Source organism: Rana temporaria, chromosome 8 (assembly GCF_905171775.1).
Source record: "Rana temporaria chromosome 8, aRanTem1.1, whole genome shotgun sequence".
Taxonomy (NCBI): domain Eukaryota; kingdom Metazoa; phylum Chordata; class Amphibia; order Anura; family Ranidae; genus Rana; species Rana temporaria.
This window is the reverse complement of record NC_053496.1, coordinates 163,886,449-163,902,430: the sequence shown is the minus strand read 5'-3', so window position 1 is coordinate 163,902,430 and position 15,982 is coordinate 163,886,449. Positions and strand designations below refer to the sequence as shown.

The 15,982-nt window shown below is 43.5% G+C and overlaps 1 protein-coding gene across 1 annotated transcript in view; it reads left to right on the top strand.

Annotated features, from left to right (window-relative positions):
• LOC120909330 (cobalamin binding intrinsic factor-like) overlaps positions 1 to 8,108 on the top strand; it is a 45,893-nt gene extending 37,785 nt beyond the window's left edge. Inside the window, exons 8-10 of the mRNA XM_040321081.1 lie at positions 987 to 1,105; positions 7,329 to 7,485; positions 7,939 to 8,108. Coding sequence (XP_040177015.1) covers positions 987 to 1,105; positions 7,329 to 7,390 — 181 coding nt within the window. The 3' untranslated portion in view covers positions 7,391 to 7,485; positions 7,939 to 8,108. The remainder of the gene's footprint in view (positions 1 to 986; positions 1,106 to 7,328; positions 7,486 to 7,938) is intronic.
• Positions 8,109 to 15,982: the final 7,874 nt, after the last annotated feature.

Below are 15,982 nucleotides of genomic sequence, written 5' to 3'. Positions count from 1 at the left end.
ACACTGTTTTTTTTTTTTGGTTAAAACTGTTTTATTAAGTATTCAGCAAGTAATACAACCAATTCCATTACTGGATGCAACCAGCAGTACAGTACGTAAGGAACAGGGGTAGATACAAACAAGTAAGGTCAGACTGCGTCAATCGTAGAAACGGTACAGATACAGCATGTAAGCAACTGATCAGACATTGTCGAGAGACCTAGGGAAGAGGAGCACATTAGAATGTCAAAACGTCCACGAGCCCAGATAGGGCCCCCATAACCAAACGCCCACCCCATAGGGAGCTGTCTGTGGACGGAGTGAGGCCCCAGGGCATGGGACTCAATCAGTAAGTGGGGTGGAGTGTTGGGGAAGGAGAGAAAGAGAAAAAAAAAAGGGGGGGGATTTCCAGGAGGGAGGGGAGAGCTCAGCTGTGCACGGTATATAGACGTCAATGCCCAGAAGGCCGGGCCGTGGATGTGTCAGCAGGGGATGGTGGATCCACTAAGGCCAAGGATTCCCTGTAATGAATCCAACAGGCCCATGTTTCTCGAAATTTATCATGTGTGTCATTAGCACGATGCATAAGTTGTTCCATGTCTTTAATTCTATTCACTCTGAGGTGCCAGTCCTGCAACGTGGAGGCAGAGGTAGATTTCCATTTCGAGGGGACACACTGTGTGGCGGCGTTAACGAGGTGCATTGCTAGTGACTATGTAATGTTTCCTTGGCAATACCGTATAGTGCAATAAGTACTGTGCCAGGGAGAACTCCAAAAAGTATGTAGTGATCCTGACAATACACTCATGGACTTCTTTCCAGAATGGTATTATCAAGGGACACTACACTGGTTGCTACTGTATGTGTTATAGTTTTTTTATATATTGGCATGAGACTTTTGAATACCTTCTGTTATAAGACAACTTTACTGTGCTTTACCTTAACTATGTATATAAAAGTGTTGTATGTCTGAACACTTAACTTTTATGTGCCTTGTTATGCCTCAGCTTCGAGTCCCAAGATTCCTCTTGGGGAGTTTTCATCACGGCCATTAACCACCTTGCTGGAAGCACCAATGATAAGACCTACTGGCAGTTCTTTAGCGATAACACACCACTGGAAGTAGGTGAGTAGTCAGTAGACTTAGGCGCGCCATCCTTTATTACGGCTCTGAGCAGAAATACAGATTAAACTATACATAAAAACAGGATCCAGCCCAGGACATGTGGGTACTCCAACAGTGTCCAAATTCAAAGTGATAACGACTCACCTAAAAATGTTTTAGGTGGCGTCCTAGGAACTAAAAAGCTATCCACAATAGCAAACAGGGACCAGAAGTTCCTCAGTGTTTAGTAGTTCCACAATAAGATCAACAGCAGTCTCACCCACAAAAAATATTTATTAATATCAAAATGTCATACATAAATAGAAAACATAGAATGGCCTCCACAACTCACCATTAAGAACAAATGCCAAAATTGTGTTTTCTATTTATGTATGAAAGTTTGGTATTAATAAAAAAAAATTGTAAGCAAGACTGCTGCTCGTCCTATTGTGAAACTAATACACACTGTGGATCCTCTGGTCCCGGTTTGTTATTATAGAAATGCAGACTATAAGCAATGAGCAAATGACTGGACTGAAATATTGGGAAATATTGGAAGATATCAGAGAAATTTTGCCATTTTAGCAAAATGCATTGCAGTCAGATAGGAAGGTAAAAATAAGATGGATGCACCGAAAGTAATACAGAAAAAGTATAACTAAAAGGTGAATTGCTACAATATACAAATTATTCTTCCAAAAGGTGGTTACAGATTCCCTCTATCTATTGATATGTAATAAGTTGTCTACACCTATAATTAGCTAGTCTATTAAGACTCTGATAAGCTCAATGATATAAGGTTATCTATGAAAGTAAACACACTGCTTAGTAAAACAATATCTTTAATTTATTTCCCAAGAAAATAGGAATGTTCTAACATCAAAAAGTTATAACAGCAGATCATCAAAAATACTTATCACAATCCTCTAGACATATAGCTAGATTCAGGTAGGCAGGCTTATCCTTGCGGCGGCGTAGTGTATCGTGTTTACACTACGCCGCCGTAAGTTAGCGAGGCAAGTACATGATTCACAAAGTACTTGCCTGCTAAGTTACGGCAGCGTAGCGTAAATGCGGCGGGCGTAAGCGCGCCCAATTCAAAATAGGCTGAGGGGGCGTGTTTTATGTTAATTTGGGTTGACCTGACGTGATTGACTTTTTTTGGAACGGCGCATGCGCCGTCCGTGTACATATCACAGTGTGCATTGCGGCTAAGTACGCCGCACGGTCCTATTGGTTTTGACGTGGACGTAAATCCCTATTCACGGACGACTTACGCAAACGACGTAAAATTTTCAAATTTAGACACGGGAACGACGGCCATACTTAACATTACTATTCCAGCTATTTGATGGAATAACTTTAGGCCTGATAATGCGTTACGTAAACGGCGTATCTGTACTACGTCGGCCGGGCGTACGTTCGTGAATAGAACATATTCTACGCCGACCGCAATGGAATCGCCACCTAGCGGTCAGCCTAAAAATTACACTTTAGGATACGACGGTGTAAGATACTTATGCCGCTCGTATCTGATCCTAATTTAAGCGTATCTGGTTACCAGAATACGCTTAAATTAGCGCCGGCGCACATTCAGACTTAGGCTGGCGTATCTACTGATACGCCAGCCTAAGTCTTTCTGAATCCACCTAATAGACTCATCAGCTGGGCTCAAAATGGCAAATGAGGGCTCTGTGTTTTAGACAGACCTTTTTAAACCTCAATCACACATCATCCAGACCCACCCCATTGCCAGCCTAACTTTTTGGACAAATCAAAGTGTTCAGGGGCAGTCCTCCTCAATAGATTATATTACTATCCGTCATGCCGTTTTGGCCTCTAGGGGCAGCATTGTCCATATATCATCCCCAAGTATCGGTTGCTCCTTTGATCTTTATCATCAATTATCTTGGCAGCCATAGCTCTCTTTGAAGATTGCTTGCAGAGTGGTAATCAATGATTCCCATCCTCTCGCCCTAGCCGGCCCGGAATCAGGCTTTGTAATGCACAGTTAGAGGCGTAATTGGTTACATTCCAACTTGGGAGCCATCTGCCTGTATCCTCCAGGGGGTGAAAATACCAGAAATGATTTTAAATCATGCTGCCTTCCAACAAGTGGAGAGGGATTAGAACACCTGTTAATTTGTATTTCGGTCTGTGTCCCTGTTAGAGTGATTCACCCTCTCTATGTCTCCTGTTTCCCATTATCATTGAAAGTGAAAGAAAAAGAAAATCTCAAATTTTGAGTAGTCCCCAGAAAAGTAATAGTGGTGAAATCTTCCAATGAGGACACTAGTTTTGGTGATCCCCAAGAAATTCCCTTAATTTTCAGGGATTTCTTCCTGCTTCCTGTTTTGGCTATTGGTCAGGAAGGGAAGGTAAATCACCCCATTGGGACAAAGAGAGCAAAAAACTGAAAACTGTATCAAATATTTATGGTAATTTTCCTTTCCTAACACCAATCCATGGCAATATACATGATATAGCTCCTCCCCTATCACCAGCCACAGGACCTATTTAAGTCTTTAAAAGTCTGAAATCAAAAATTCTTATCTGAATGATCAGTTTGGTAGCCATGATGGTGCTACATCCCGGTAAGTATAATCAAAAAGAAGGGTTATGGAAGGGACTATTGGAAAGCCGCCACATATATAAAAAATACAAATATAGTTTTTATTAACCACTTGAGATCCGCGCCATAGACGAAAAACATCCACAGCGCGGCTCTCAAGTGCCGGGTGGACGTCCCTGCACGTTCTGTTGTTTACATTCCCCGTGCGTGCCGCTGGGGGCGCGCAGCGGGGAAACGCTGTGCCCGGCTCATCACTGGGCAGCCGATGCGTGTGCCTGGCGGCCGTGATGTCCGCCAGTTACCCGCGATCGGCGGTGACAGCAGGGATGTGGAGCTCTGTGTGTAAATACAGAGCTCCACGTCCTGTCAGGGAGAGAGGAGACCGATCTGTGTCCCTTGTACATAGGGACACATCATCGGTCACCTCCCCCAGTCAGTCCTCTCCCCCCAAACAGTTAGAACACACCCAGGATACACATTTAACCTCTTCCTCACCCCCTAGTGTTAACCCCTTCACGGCCAGTCACATTTAAACAGTAATTAGTGCATTTTTATAGCACTGATCGCTGTATAAATGTGAATGGTCCCAAAATTGTGTCAAAAGTGTCCGATACGTCCACCGCAATATCGCAGGCCTGACAAAAAAATGGCAGATCGCCGCCATTACTAGTAAAAAAAAAAAAAAATCATAAATCTATCCCCTATTTTGTAGGCGCTATAACTTTTGGGCAAACCAATCAATATACGCTTATTGCAATTTTTTTTTAACAAAAATATGTAGAAGAATACGTATCGGCCTAAACCGAGGGAATTTTTTTTTTTTTTTTTTTTAATTGGGATATTATTATAACAAAAAGTAAAAAATATTGCGTTTTTTTTCAAAATGTTCTGTCTTTTTTTGTTTATAGCGCAAAAAATAAAAATCACAGAGATGATCAAATACCACCAAAAGAAAGCTCTATTTGTGGGAAAAAATTACAAAAATATAATTTGGGTACAGTGTTATACGACCGTGCAATTGTCATTCAAAATGCGTCAGCGCTGATAGCTGAAAATTGGTCTGGGCACGAAGGGGGTTTAAGTGCCCAGTAATGAAGTGGTTAAATACAATCGTAAGACAATAATAAAATACATGCAACAGTGAATACAAATTTTGCACAGAATAATAGGACTTTCTTCTAAAAAAGGAAAAGGCTCTAGATCCCAAAAAGTTTCGTAGGTACCCCTACGCGTTTTGACTCAAGGGTCTTCGTCTGGGGGTTCTCAAGAGCAACAGATTGGACAACAGTCTAAAAATATAAACAGTAATAAGTGTCATAAACACATAAAAGCACATAACATGTATATAGGAAAACATATCAAGTAAGGCAACTTACTACATATGGCACAGAATGCATACGTGCAAGAGCACCAGGACCCCTCCAAAGCCTCCACAAGTATAAAAGTCTGACTGAGAACAACCTCCCTCATTCTCCGTACAAAGAACAAGAAGAAAAAAGGGAGGGTTTGTATGCTGCCATGGACTGGCACCAGGAAAATGTAATTACTGTAAGTATTTGATACAAGTTTCCATGTTCCTGATGCCAACATGGCAGCATACATAAAATAAATAATGAGCTAAACAAGCATTGCTCATGCTGCAAACTCAATAGGGCTTAGTCAACCAGCCTGTGTACTTGATCAGCGGATGGAAAGTGGCCTTAGCCTAGGCTCCTCCTGGGCCATGCTTACTGATGCATTTTGCTCCACCCACAGGGCTTAGTCAACCTCTATGACTAAGCCCTTTGTGTTGAGTGAAATGCATTAGAGGTCGTGGACTTTGTGGAGCTCAGGCTCAGGCCATGTTTTATCTGCTGATCCAGTCCACAGGCTGTTTAGGAGTGTGACATCTGAGTTATGCCGCGTACACACGATCGAAAATTTCGTGAATTTCAGATGGATTGTTGGCTCAAACTTGTGTTGCAAACACACGGTCACACAAATGTTGTCGGAAATTCCGACCGTCAAGAACGCTGTCACGTACAACACTAAGACGAGCCGAGAAAAATAAATTTCAATGATTCCGAGCATGCGTCTAATTGATTGCAAGCATGCGTAGCATTTTTGTGTGTCGAAATTGCATACAGACCATCTGAATTTCCGACAAGAACTTTTCCCGTCGGAAAATTTGAGAATCAGCTCTCAAATTTTTGCTGTCGGAAATTCTGACAGAAAATGTCCGATGGGGCCTACACACGATCGTAATTTCCAACCAAAAGCTCACATTGAACATTTCTTGTCGGAAATATGCGGCATAACACTTTGCAAGAATTTGCTTAACCACTTAAGGACCCATTCACGCCGATATACGTCGGCAGAATGGCATGGCTGGGCACATCCACTTACATGTACGTGGCTCTTTAAGCCCAGCCGTGGGGTCGCGCATGTGCATGCGACCCGGTCCAAAGCTCCGTGGCTGCGGGACTCGCGGACCCGATCAACGCCGGAGTCCCGCGATCGGTCCCCGGAGCTGAAGAACAAGGAGAGCTGTGTGTAAACACAGCTTCCCCGTTCTTCACTGTGGCGCCGTGATCGATCGTGTGTTCCCTTTTATAGGGAACCACAATCGATGACGTCACACCTACAGCCACACCCCCCTACAGTTAGAAACACAAATGAGGTCCTACATAACCCCATCAGCGCCCCCTTGTGGTTAACTCCCAAACTGCAATTGTCATTTTCACAATAAACAATGCATTTTAAATGCATTTTTTGCTGTGAAAATGACAATGGTCCAAAAAATATGTCAAAATTGTCCGAAGTGTCCGCCATAATGTCGCAGTCACAAAAAATCACTGATCGCCGCCATTAGTAGTAAAAAATTTTTTTTTATAAAAATGCAATAAAACTACCCCATTTTTTGTAAACGCTATAAATTTTGCGCAAACCAATCGATAAACGCTTATTGCGATTTTTTTTTTTACCAAAAATAGGTAGACAAATACGTATCGGCCTAAACTGAGGAAAAAAAATAATGTTTCATATAATTTTGGGGGATATTTATTATAGAAAAAATATTGCATTTTTTTCAAAATTGTCGCTCTATTTTTGTTTATAGCGCAAAAAATAAAAACCGCAGAGGTGATCAAATACCACCAAAAGAAAGCTCTATTTGTGGGGAAAAAAGGACGCCAATTTTGTTTGGGAGCCACTTCGCACGACCGCGCAATTGTCAGTTAAAGTGACGCAGTGCCGAATCGCAAAAACTGCCCGGGTTGTTTAGCTGCCTAAAGGTCCGGGTCTTAAGTGGTTAAGATTAATTCCAACAGGATATATTTGGTGCAGAAGTCTTGGTATTATCCCCCACAAATGCCAGTCATGGAGATTAAAGAGTCACAGCTGCATGTAAAGCTGTGTGGGAGCTGCCCATTCATTCCTCTGGAAAGGTTGTCTATTATTTGTCCCAAAAGCGGACAGCCTCTCCATAGAATTGAATGGAGATTTAAGGAAGGAGCAGAACCGGGAGACTTATAGTGATGAGGCCATGTGGCTCCAAGTAGGAAGTAGAGGAGTGGGGACAGATCAATATAAGTCTTGCGATGGGGGGGGGGGGGTGGGGGGTCCTGTTGCCCCTTTAAGTTTAAGTTATGAATGTGTAAGCTTACTTTACAATGTTCTCTTTTGCCCTTCTAGGTGTCAGTAGCTACATACCCAAGAAAAATGACCATATCACCGTCATCTTCAGCAAATACTAATTATATTGGCCTTCTAGAATATATCTCCATGTGCTGGCTTAACAACTTTAAAGAAGAACTAAACTCTCTCAATCAGCATTTTATTATTCCTTAAAGTGGAGGTTCCATAAAAAAAAAAATCTTTTGCTTTAAACTGTAGCTTACGACTAAAAAAGAAAAAAAACATATTTTTTTTTTTTACTCATCTGGAAATGCCTGTTGCTATGCAGTCCCACGAAATCTGCCTTTGAATCCACCTAGGATTCTGACATCATCTCCCTCTAATGCTCCTGGGAAATGTGTGTCATCATTTCCCAGGATGCAGTGCGCTGTCCAATTATCACTCCCCATCCAAGACTTCCAGGAAGTAAGTGCCTGTAGGCTTCACAATGCCCACAAGCAAAATGGCAACAGTGTAGATATAGTTTTATAAACTATCTTTTTTGAATATCTATGCGGATCGGCGGCGGATTGTAAAATAGTAAGTGACCGGATCTATATTATAAAAACGCAGGATGAAAGGACATACATTTAAAAAATGCTAATTGTGGTTGGAACTCCGCTTTAAGCTGTTAACATTAAATAGATATGAAGGTATATTATATTTACTTTACTTTTTTTTTTTTTTTTACATGTCTTCAGTTGCTTTCTGGTTTTTGGCCTAGGCAAGTGATGTCATACATCTCAGGAGTCTTCATGGGCATTTTATTCTTTCATCTGAGCTAAGCATCCTCCTGCCTGCATGACTGAGCTAAGGGCATAAAGGTTGAATGAAGGATGGATGGCCGCACTCCAAAAACCGTGCAGGTTGTCTTTTATTAAACAAACAGCAAAAGCATTACCAGATCACAGCAACAGAAACAGGGGACAGCCGACGTTTCGCACAAAATCAGTGCTTATTCATGGCATGAAAAAGCACTGATTTTGTGCCAAACGTCGGCTGTCCCCTGTTTCTGTTGCTGTGATCTGGTAATGCTTTTGCTGTTTGTTTAATAAAAGACAACCTGCACGGTTTTTGGAGTGCGGCCATCCATCCTTCATTCAACCTTTATGCTTGCCTAGTGCACCGCCAGCACCCTTGGAATCCTGTACCAGTGTATGACCGTATAGTAGACCCACCTGGAGCGGTGACTTTCTTTCTTCTATTCACTGAGCTAAGGGCATATGGATTCCAGGAAGTAAATGCTAAATGAATCATCTGCCCTTACTCAAGATGGCCACAGCTAGAAATGCATGGAGACATGGATGGATGAAATTGCTTTGAATATAAAAAAATGCATTAAAAACATTTTTTTAGTTTGTGGTGCTCAGATAAGGTTGCGTTACGCTTTAACTCTTCAATAAAGGAGAAGAAACTTTACTTTTCTTGTAGTTGCATTTACTGAATTTGTCCTTTATGTTGTGAAACTGCAATACATACAAAACTGATAAGAAATGTTAAAAAAAAAAACTCCATACTGGGAGAATTGCACACAATGAACAATTATGGATAACTAACACTGAACTGGGAGGGAAAACGTACTTACCTGCTCTGTGTGATGGTTTTTGCATACCTCCCAACTGTCCCTGATTCCGAGGGACTGTCCCTGATTTGGAGCAATGTCCCTCTGTCCCTCATTCCTCCTCATTTGTCCCTCATTTTGGTCTGATCTATATAGATGTATATAAAATGCATTTTTTATCTATCAAAAAGTGTTTACCAGCACTAAACTTTCATCTGATTTCTAAATTGCTGCATTTGTAAATTCCAAAATCCAATATAAAGGAATATTAGTGGTAAAAAAAGCACTTGTGGGTTTAACCAATCTTATTTTTTTGTACAATTCTCCTTTAAGGGGGCGTGGCAAGGGGTGTGTCCTATGCCTGCATACTTTTGCTGATAGGTGTCCCTCATTCCCATCTCAGAAAGTTGGGAGGTATGGTTTTTGCACAGAGCAGCCCCAATCCTCTTCTTCTCAGGTCTCCCGTCTGCGTTCCTGGCTCCTCCCCCTTGACCAGTGCCCCCAATAGTAAGGCGCTTGCTATGGGGGCACAGGTGTGTGCTCGCTCCTGAGCCCCCACTCTATATCCATAAGACACAGAGTCGGGGCTCGGCCCTGCCCCCCACTCTCTCATCACTGGCTGTGATTAACAGCAGAGGGAGCCAATGGCTCCTGCTGCTGTCTCGGCCAGTATGGAGAGAGAGACCCAGTGCGGTTATCGAGCGTTTTGCAATACGAGCATTTTTTTTTAAATCCTGACTCGGTTTGCGAGTGCTATCTCACAACACGAGCAGGATTCAAGCCACAGCGGTGTGCAGTACCGCATTTGGCCAGAGGTGCGGGGGTGCCGGAGCCGAGTGGAGCCGTTCGGAAATACTCGGAAAAGTCGAGCTGTCCTGAGTATTTCCGAGGCTCATCAGCGCCCCCCCAGCTCTGGCCACATGTGGTATTGCATGCCATAGAAGTCAATGCGGAACTAATTATTTTCGTTTCCATTGGCTTCTATGGGGAAACTCGTTTTGATATGCAAGTGCTTTGCATTACGAACACTCTCCTGGAACGGATTATGCGAGTGATCCAAGGTTCCACTGTAATTACAGTAAGGTCCTAGGCTTCAGTGTTAGGAAGAGGAACACTGGACACATGGGGTAAGGTGACCAGATTTTTTAAATGAAATCCGGGGATATATTTATTTTTTTATTGGCAAATGGTAAACTATTTTATACGCATATTTTCCTCAAATTATATATGCAGTCAGTGGTGTAGTGTGGGTTGTCAGTGCCCGGGACAAGGCAAGGAATTTGCACCCCCACCAGACTTTTGGCACTCCGAGTCCCTTCCACTAGTACAGTAGTACTGACCAACTTGATTCTTACACGAACATACCCAGGCCCGGATTCCAGACAAGGCCACCGAGGCCAGGCCTCGGGGTGGCAGTGGGTGCAGGGACGGTGCTGCTCTCATGTCACTCTGCTCCCTGGTGGCCCCTCCTCTCTTCTCGTTCATCCCCATTTGCTTGGGACATCATCTGGGATGGATGAGAAGAGAGAAGAGGCCGCCGGGGAGCAGAGTGACATGAGAGTGAACTTATTACACACGCTTCCTGCGCTACTCTGCATGCTGGCTGGTAAACTATGTGCCCTGATGTGCCATGTGCCCCCTGCTCGATGTGTTGTGCCCTGTACGTGGTGGGCCATGCTGTGCCCTGATGCGTTGAGCTCTGGACCGTGCCCTGATTTGCACTGTACCCTGATGTGTTGTGCCCTGGGCTGGTCTGGATGAAGGCCCCCTATGTGATTGTGTGTGTGTGTGTGTGTGTGGGGGGGGGGGTGTTGGTGGTGGCATTGAAGGACCTGGCCTTGGGGTGGCAAAGGGAGTAAATCCGGGCCTGGACATACCTGACCACTGCAATAACCTAACTGATTCCTACACTGATCTACATGATTCCTATACTGACCACTACATTGACCCAGTGGCATAGCGTGGGTTGTCAGCGCCTGGGGCGAGGCAAGTAATTTGTGCCCCCCGACCCATGGACATACCTATTTTCAGCTAGCTCCAGTCTGGTCATATGATCCACTGTGTGAGACAGTGGTGGCTGTAGGGAAGAGGAGAGCGTGCTTGATAATGTCTGGTAAAGCCTGGAGTGATGACATCATGCATATGTTACTATGTCCCATCTGTTGTTGGCGCTCCCTCCTCTCCACATTCGTGACAGCGCCCCTCTAAATTTTACGCCCGGGGCAGTGCCCCCTCTTGCACCCCCCACGCTACGCCACTACATTGACCTACCGGATTCCTATACTCCCCACTACACTAACCTACCTGATTCCTGCACTACTCACACCCCCCCCATATGAACAGTGTAGATCAGTTGATTGTGCTGGCCTCCGTGATAATCCATTGGAGCAGGGCTCCCCAGGCACACCAGGTACTGTTCCCGACACCCAGCTGCTCCTCAGTATCCCCTGCCAAGAACTTTTCCAATAGCCGCCGTACACTCTGCACTGCCCCCTCCCCTCCGCTGTTCTCACACACAGATGGGCCACCTGCACCAGAGGGATCACAGAGGGGACAGGAGCCGACCTTTGGATTTACAATGTAGGGCAATAAAGGATTTTTCAAGGAGTGTGGTGTTTTTTATTCTTTCACTACCAGAGGCATTTTTGTGTTTTTTGCACTCATGGAGGAGGATTTGGATTTTGTGGGAATTTCAGAGACCTGGTTCAACAGCTCTCATGATTGGCTGGCAAAAAAAAAGGGGGAGGGGTATGCCTATATATCAATAATAATGTACAAGTGATGTGAGTGGTGACATCACTAAGGGAGGAGGTGGAATCCTTATGGGTAGAGCTCCAAAGGGATGAAGCTAAAGGGAAAATAATACTAGGAGTATGCTATAGGCCCCTAACCTGAGGGAGGAGGGGGAGACAGATCTCATAAAACAATTTGGATTAGCAGCAAGGATGGGAAGTGTTATCATAATGAGGGATTTTAATTATCCAGCCATAGACTGGGTGGAGGGAACCATGCATTCATCTAAGGCTCGCCAGTTCCTAAATGTCTTGTAGGACAATTTTATGGGTCAGATGGTAGATGCACAAACTAGAAATAAAGCATTACTGGATCAACTGATTACCAACAATACAGACCTGATCACTGATGTGGAAATACGGGGGCAATTTAGATAACAGCGATCACAGGATAATTGACTTCAGTATAAATCACGCTAATAGGAAACATAAGGGGAATACAAAGACACTGAATTTCAAAAGAACCAACTTTCCAAAACTACGAACCTTGCTAGAAGATATAAATTGGGATAAAATCTTAAAAACAAAGAACTCAGAGGAGAGATGGGTTTGCTTTAAGAGCATATTAAATATGGGCATTATCCGATGCCAAAAAGTCCTGGATGGCTTAACTCCAATGTAAAAATGCATATAAAAGCAAAGGAGAAGGCCTTCAAGAAATACAAGGTTGAGGGATCATCAGCAGCATTCAGACTTTATAAAGAATGCAACAAGTAATGTAAGGGTGCAATTAGGGCGGCTAATTTAGAACATGAAAGACGCATTGTGGAGGAAAGCAAAAAAATCCCAAGAAATTCTTTAAGTATGTAAACACTAAAAAAGGGAGGACAGTCCATATTGGCCCTATAAAGAATGAGGAAGGACAGATGGAGATGGTGAAGGTATTGAATTTATTCTCCTCCTCAGATTTTACGAGGGAATCGGGGGGCTTCAGTAACCAAAACTTTAGTGTCTATCCTCATGACACATCACAGGAAGCACCTCCATGGTTAACAGAGGACAGAATTAAAATTAGACTTGGGAACCTAACATTAATAAATCACCGGGACCAGATGGCTTGCACCCAAGAGTACTTAGGGAACTCAGTCAAGTAATTGCCAGACCATTGTTCCTAATTTTTACTGACAGTCTACTGACTGGAATGGTACCAGCTGATTGGAGAAAAGCCAATGTAGCACCAATATTTAAAAAGGGCCCAAAATACATCCATGGGAATTACAGACCAGTTAGCCTAACATCAATAGTATGTAAGCTCTTGGAGGGGATGATAATCGACTATATACAAGATTTTAGTAATTTCATTAGCAGTAATCGGCATGGGTTCATGAAGAATCGTTCTTGCCAAACCAATCTATTAACCTTGAGTTGCCATCTAGATAAAAGAAGGCCCATAGACGTGGTGTATCTGGATTTTACAAAAGCATTTGGCACAGTTCCCTATAAACGTTTACTGTACAAAATAAGGTCCATTGGACCATAGGGTGCCGACATGGATTGAAAACCGGCTACAAGGGTGAGTTCAGAGGGTGGTGATAAATGGGGAGTCAAGGTGCACTTAGCCTTTAAGTTTAGTGCACACAAACACATTTTTTTACAATTTTTTTGGTAAAATATAAAAGTTTGTGTCCCTGATCACCGCCACACCTGGTGACAATATGTAAAAAAAAAAAAAAAAAAAAAATCTTAATTTTCCCCATACATTTTACAAAAAAGTACAGGTACAAAAAAACGTGTCATGCTTCTTACTCAATGGGCCAGATTCACAAAGAGATACGATGGTGTATCTCCTGATACACCATCGTATCTCTGACTTACACTGGTCTTATCTATGCGCCTGATTCATAGAATCAGGTACGCATAGATATGGCTAAGATCGACAGTGTTACACTGTGTTACACTGTCGGATCTTATTTTCAATTTGAAAATGGCGCCGGGGGCGTTCCCGCTGATTTACGTCGAATAATATGTAAATCAGCGAGATACGCGAATTCACGAACGTACGCGTACCCGACGCAGTGTTCTTACGACGTTTCCGTAGCAGCTTTCCCTAGCGTTTACTTACCCCTGCTTCTAAGAGGCTATTAAGTATAGCCGTCGTTCCCGCGTCGATTTTAAATTTTTTAACGTCGTTTGCGTAAGTCGTTCTCGAATACGGATGGACGTCGTTTACGTAAGCTTCGAAACCACTGACGTCCTAGCGACGTCAGTGGGAGCAATGCACGCCGGGAAATTCCACGGACGGCGCATGCTCATTTAAATCGGCGCGGGAACGCACCTGATTTAAATAGTACACTCCCCCTAGCCGCGGAATTTGAATTCCGCTGGGGGATTTACGATCCGCCGCCGCAAGTTTGGAGGTAAGTGGTTTGTGAATTACCCACTTGCCTCTCAAACTTGCGGGAGCGGATCTTAAATCAGGTAGATCGAGCGGATCTAAAGGTCCGCTGATCTACGTGAATCTGGCCCACTATCTCAGATTCTCAACTATTCAAAAAGATCAATTGAGGAGTATTTGTACTGTCCTGGCGTTTTCTTGCCTCAAGAAATGAGATAGGCGGTACATCTGGATCGATCGATTTTCAGATACATACCATAGTTTGTGGACTCTATGGGCCAGATTCACATAGAGATACGACAGTGTATCTCCTGATACACAGTCGTATCTCTGAGTTGTGCCGGTCGTATCTATGCGACCGATTCATAGAATCAGATATGCATAGATATCCCTAAGATCCGACAGGTGTAACTGTATTACACCGTCGGATCTTAGGCTGCAATTCCAGGCCGGCCGCTAGGTGGCGCTTCCCTATCTTTTACGCGACGATTATACTAATGAGCAGTTACGCCGATTCCGAAACGAACGAGCGCCGCTTTTTTTTTACGTCGTTTGCGTTCGGCTTTTTCCGGCATATAGTTACCCCTGCTTCTATGAGGCGCAGCCAATGTTAAGTATGGCCGTCGTTCCCGCGTCGCAATTTAAAAATTTTACGTTGTTTGCGTAACTCGTCCGTGAATGGGGCTGGACGCCATTTAGGTTCACGTCGAAACCAATGACGTCCTTGCGACGTCATTTAGCGCAATGCACGCTGGGTAAATTTGCGGACGGTGCATGCGCTATTCGATCGGCGCGGGAACACACCTGATTTGAATAGTACACTCCCCCTAGCCTCGGAATTTGAATTCCGCGGGGGGATTTACCATACGCCGCCGCAAGTTTTGAGGTAAGTGCTTTGTGAATTACCCACTCGCCTCAAAAACTTGCGGCGGTGGATCTTAAATCACATAGGTTAGCGGATCTTTAGATCCGCGTAACCTATGTGACTCTGGCCCTTTAACTTTCCTACAGACTAAATAATATACACTGATTTGGGTTATTTACACCAAAGAAATGTAGCATAATGTAGAATAAATTATGGACTAAATTTTATGAAGAACAATTATTTATTTGCAAAGTTTTTTAACAGAAAAGAAGAAAAACAAATTTTGTTTTTCAAAAATTTCAGTATTTTTTCATTTATTTAGCAAAATTTTAAAATAAACCCCAGTGGTGATTAAATACCACCACAAGAAAGCTCTATTTGTGTGAAAAAAAAAATGCAAAAAAATTTAATATGGGTACAGTGCTGCATGACAGCGCTGAAAGCTGAGCAGGCAGGAGGTGAAAATACCCCGTATTACATAGTTAAATAGTTAGGGGTAGATTCACGTACAGCGGCGCATTTATGCGCCGGCCATAGCGTATCTAAGATACACTACGCCGCCGTAACTTATTTTTTTTTTTCTAATCCACAAAGAATTTGCGCCGTAAGTTACGGCGGCGTAGTGTACCTTTGGCGGTGTAATGGCGCGGAATTCAAATGGCTGTGATGGGGGCGTGTTTTATGTAAATACGTTGTGACCCGACGTAAACTACGTTTTTTTTTTAACTGCGAATGCGCCGTCCGTGGGGGTATCCCAGTGCGCATGCTCGAAATTAACCCGGAACAAGCCAATGCTTCAGATGGTGACGTCATTCTACGCAAATCCCTATTCGCGAAGACTTACGCAAACTATGTAAAAATTTCAAATTTCTAGGCGGGAAGGACGGCCATACTTAACATTGAGTATGCCTCATAACAGTAGCTTTAACTATACGCCGGAAAAAGCCGAACACAAACGACGTAAAAAAATGCGCCGGGCGGACGTACGTTCGTGGATCGCCGTAACTAGCTAATTTGCATACTCCACGCGGTAATCGACGGAAACGCCACCTAGCGGTTGCCGAAAAATTGCAGCTTAGATCTAAGACGTACGCCTGTTGGATCGACCCGAGATGCTGT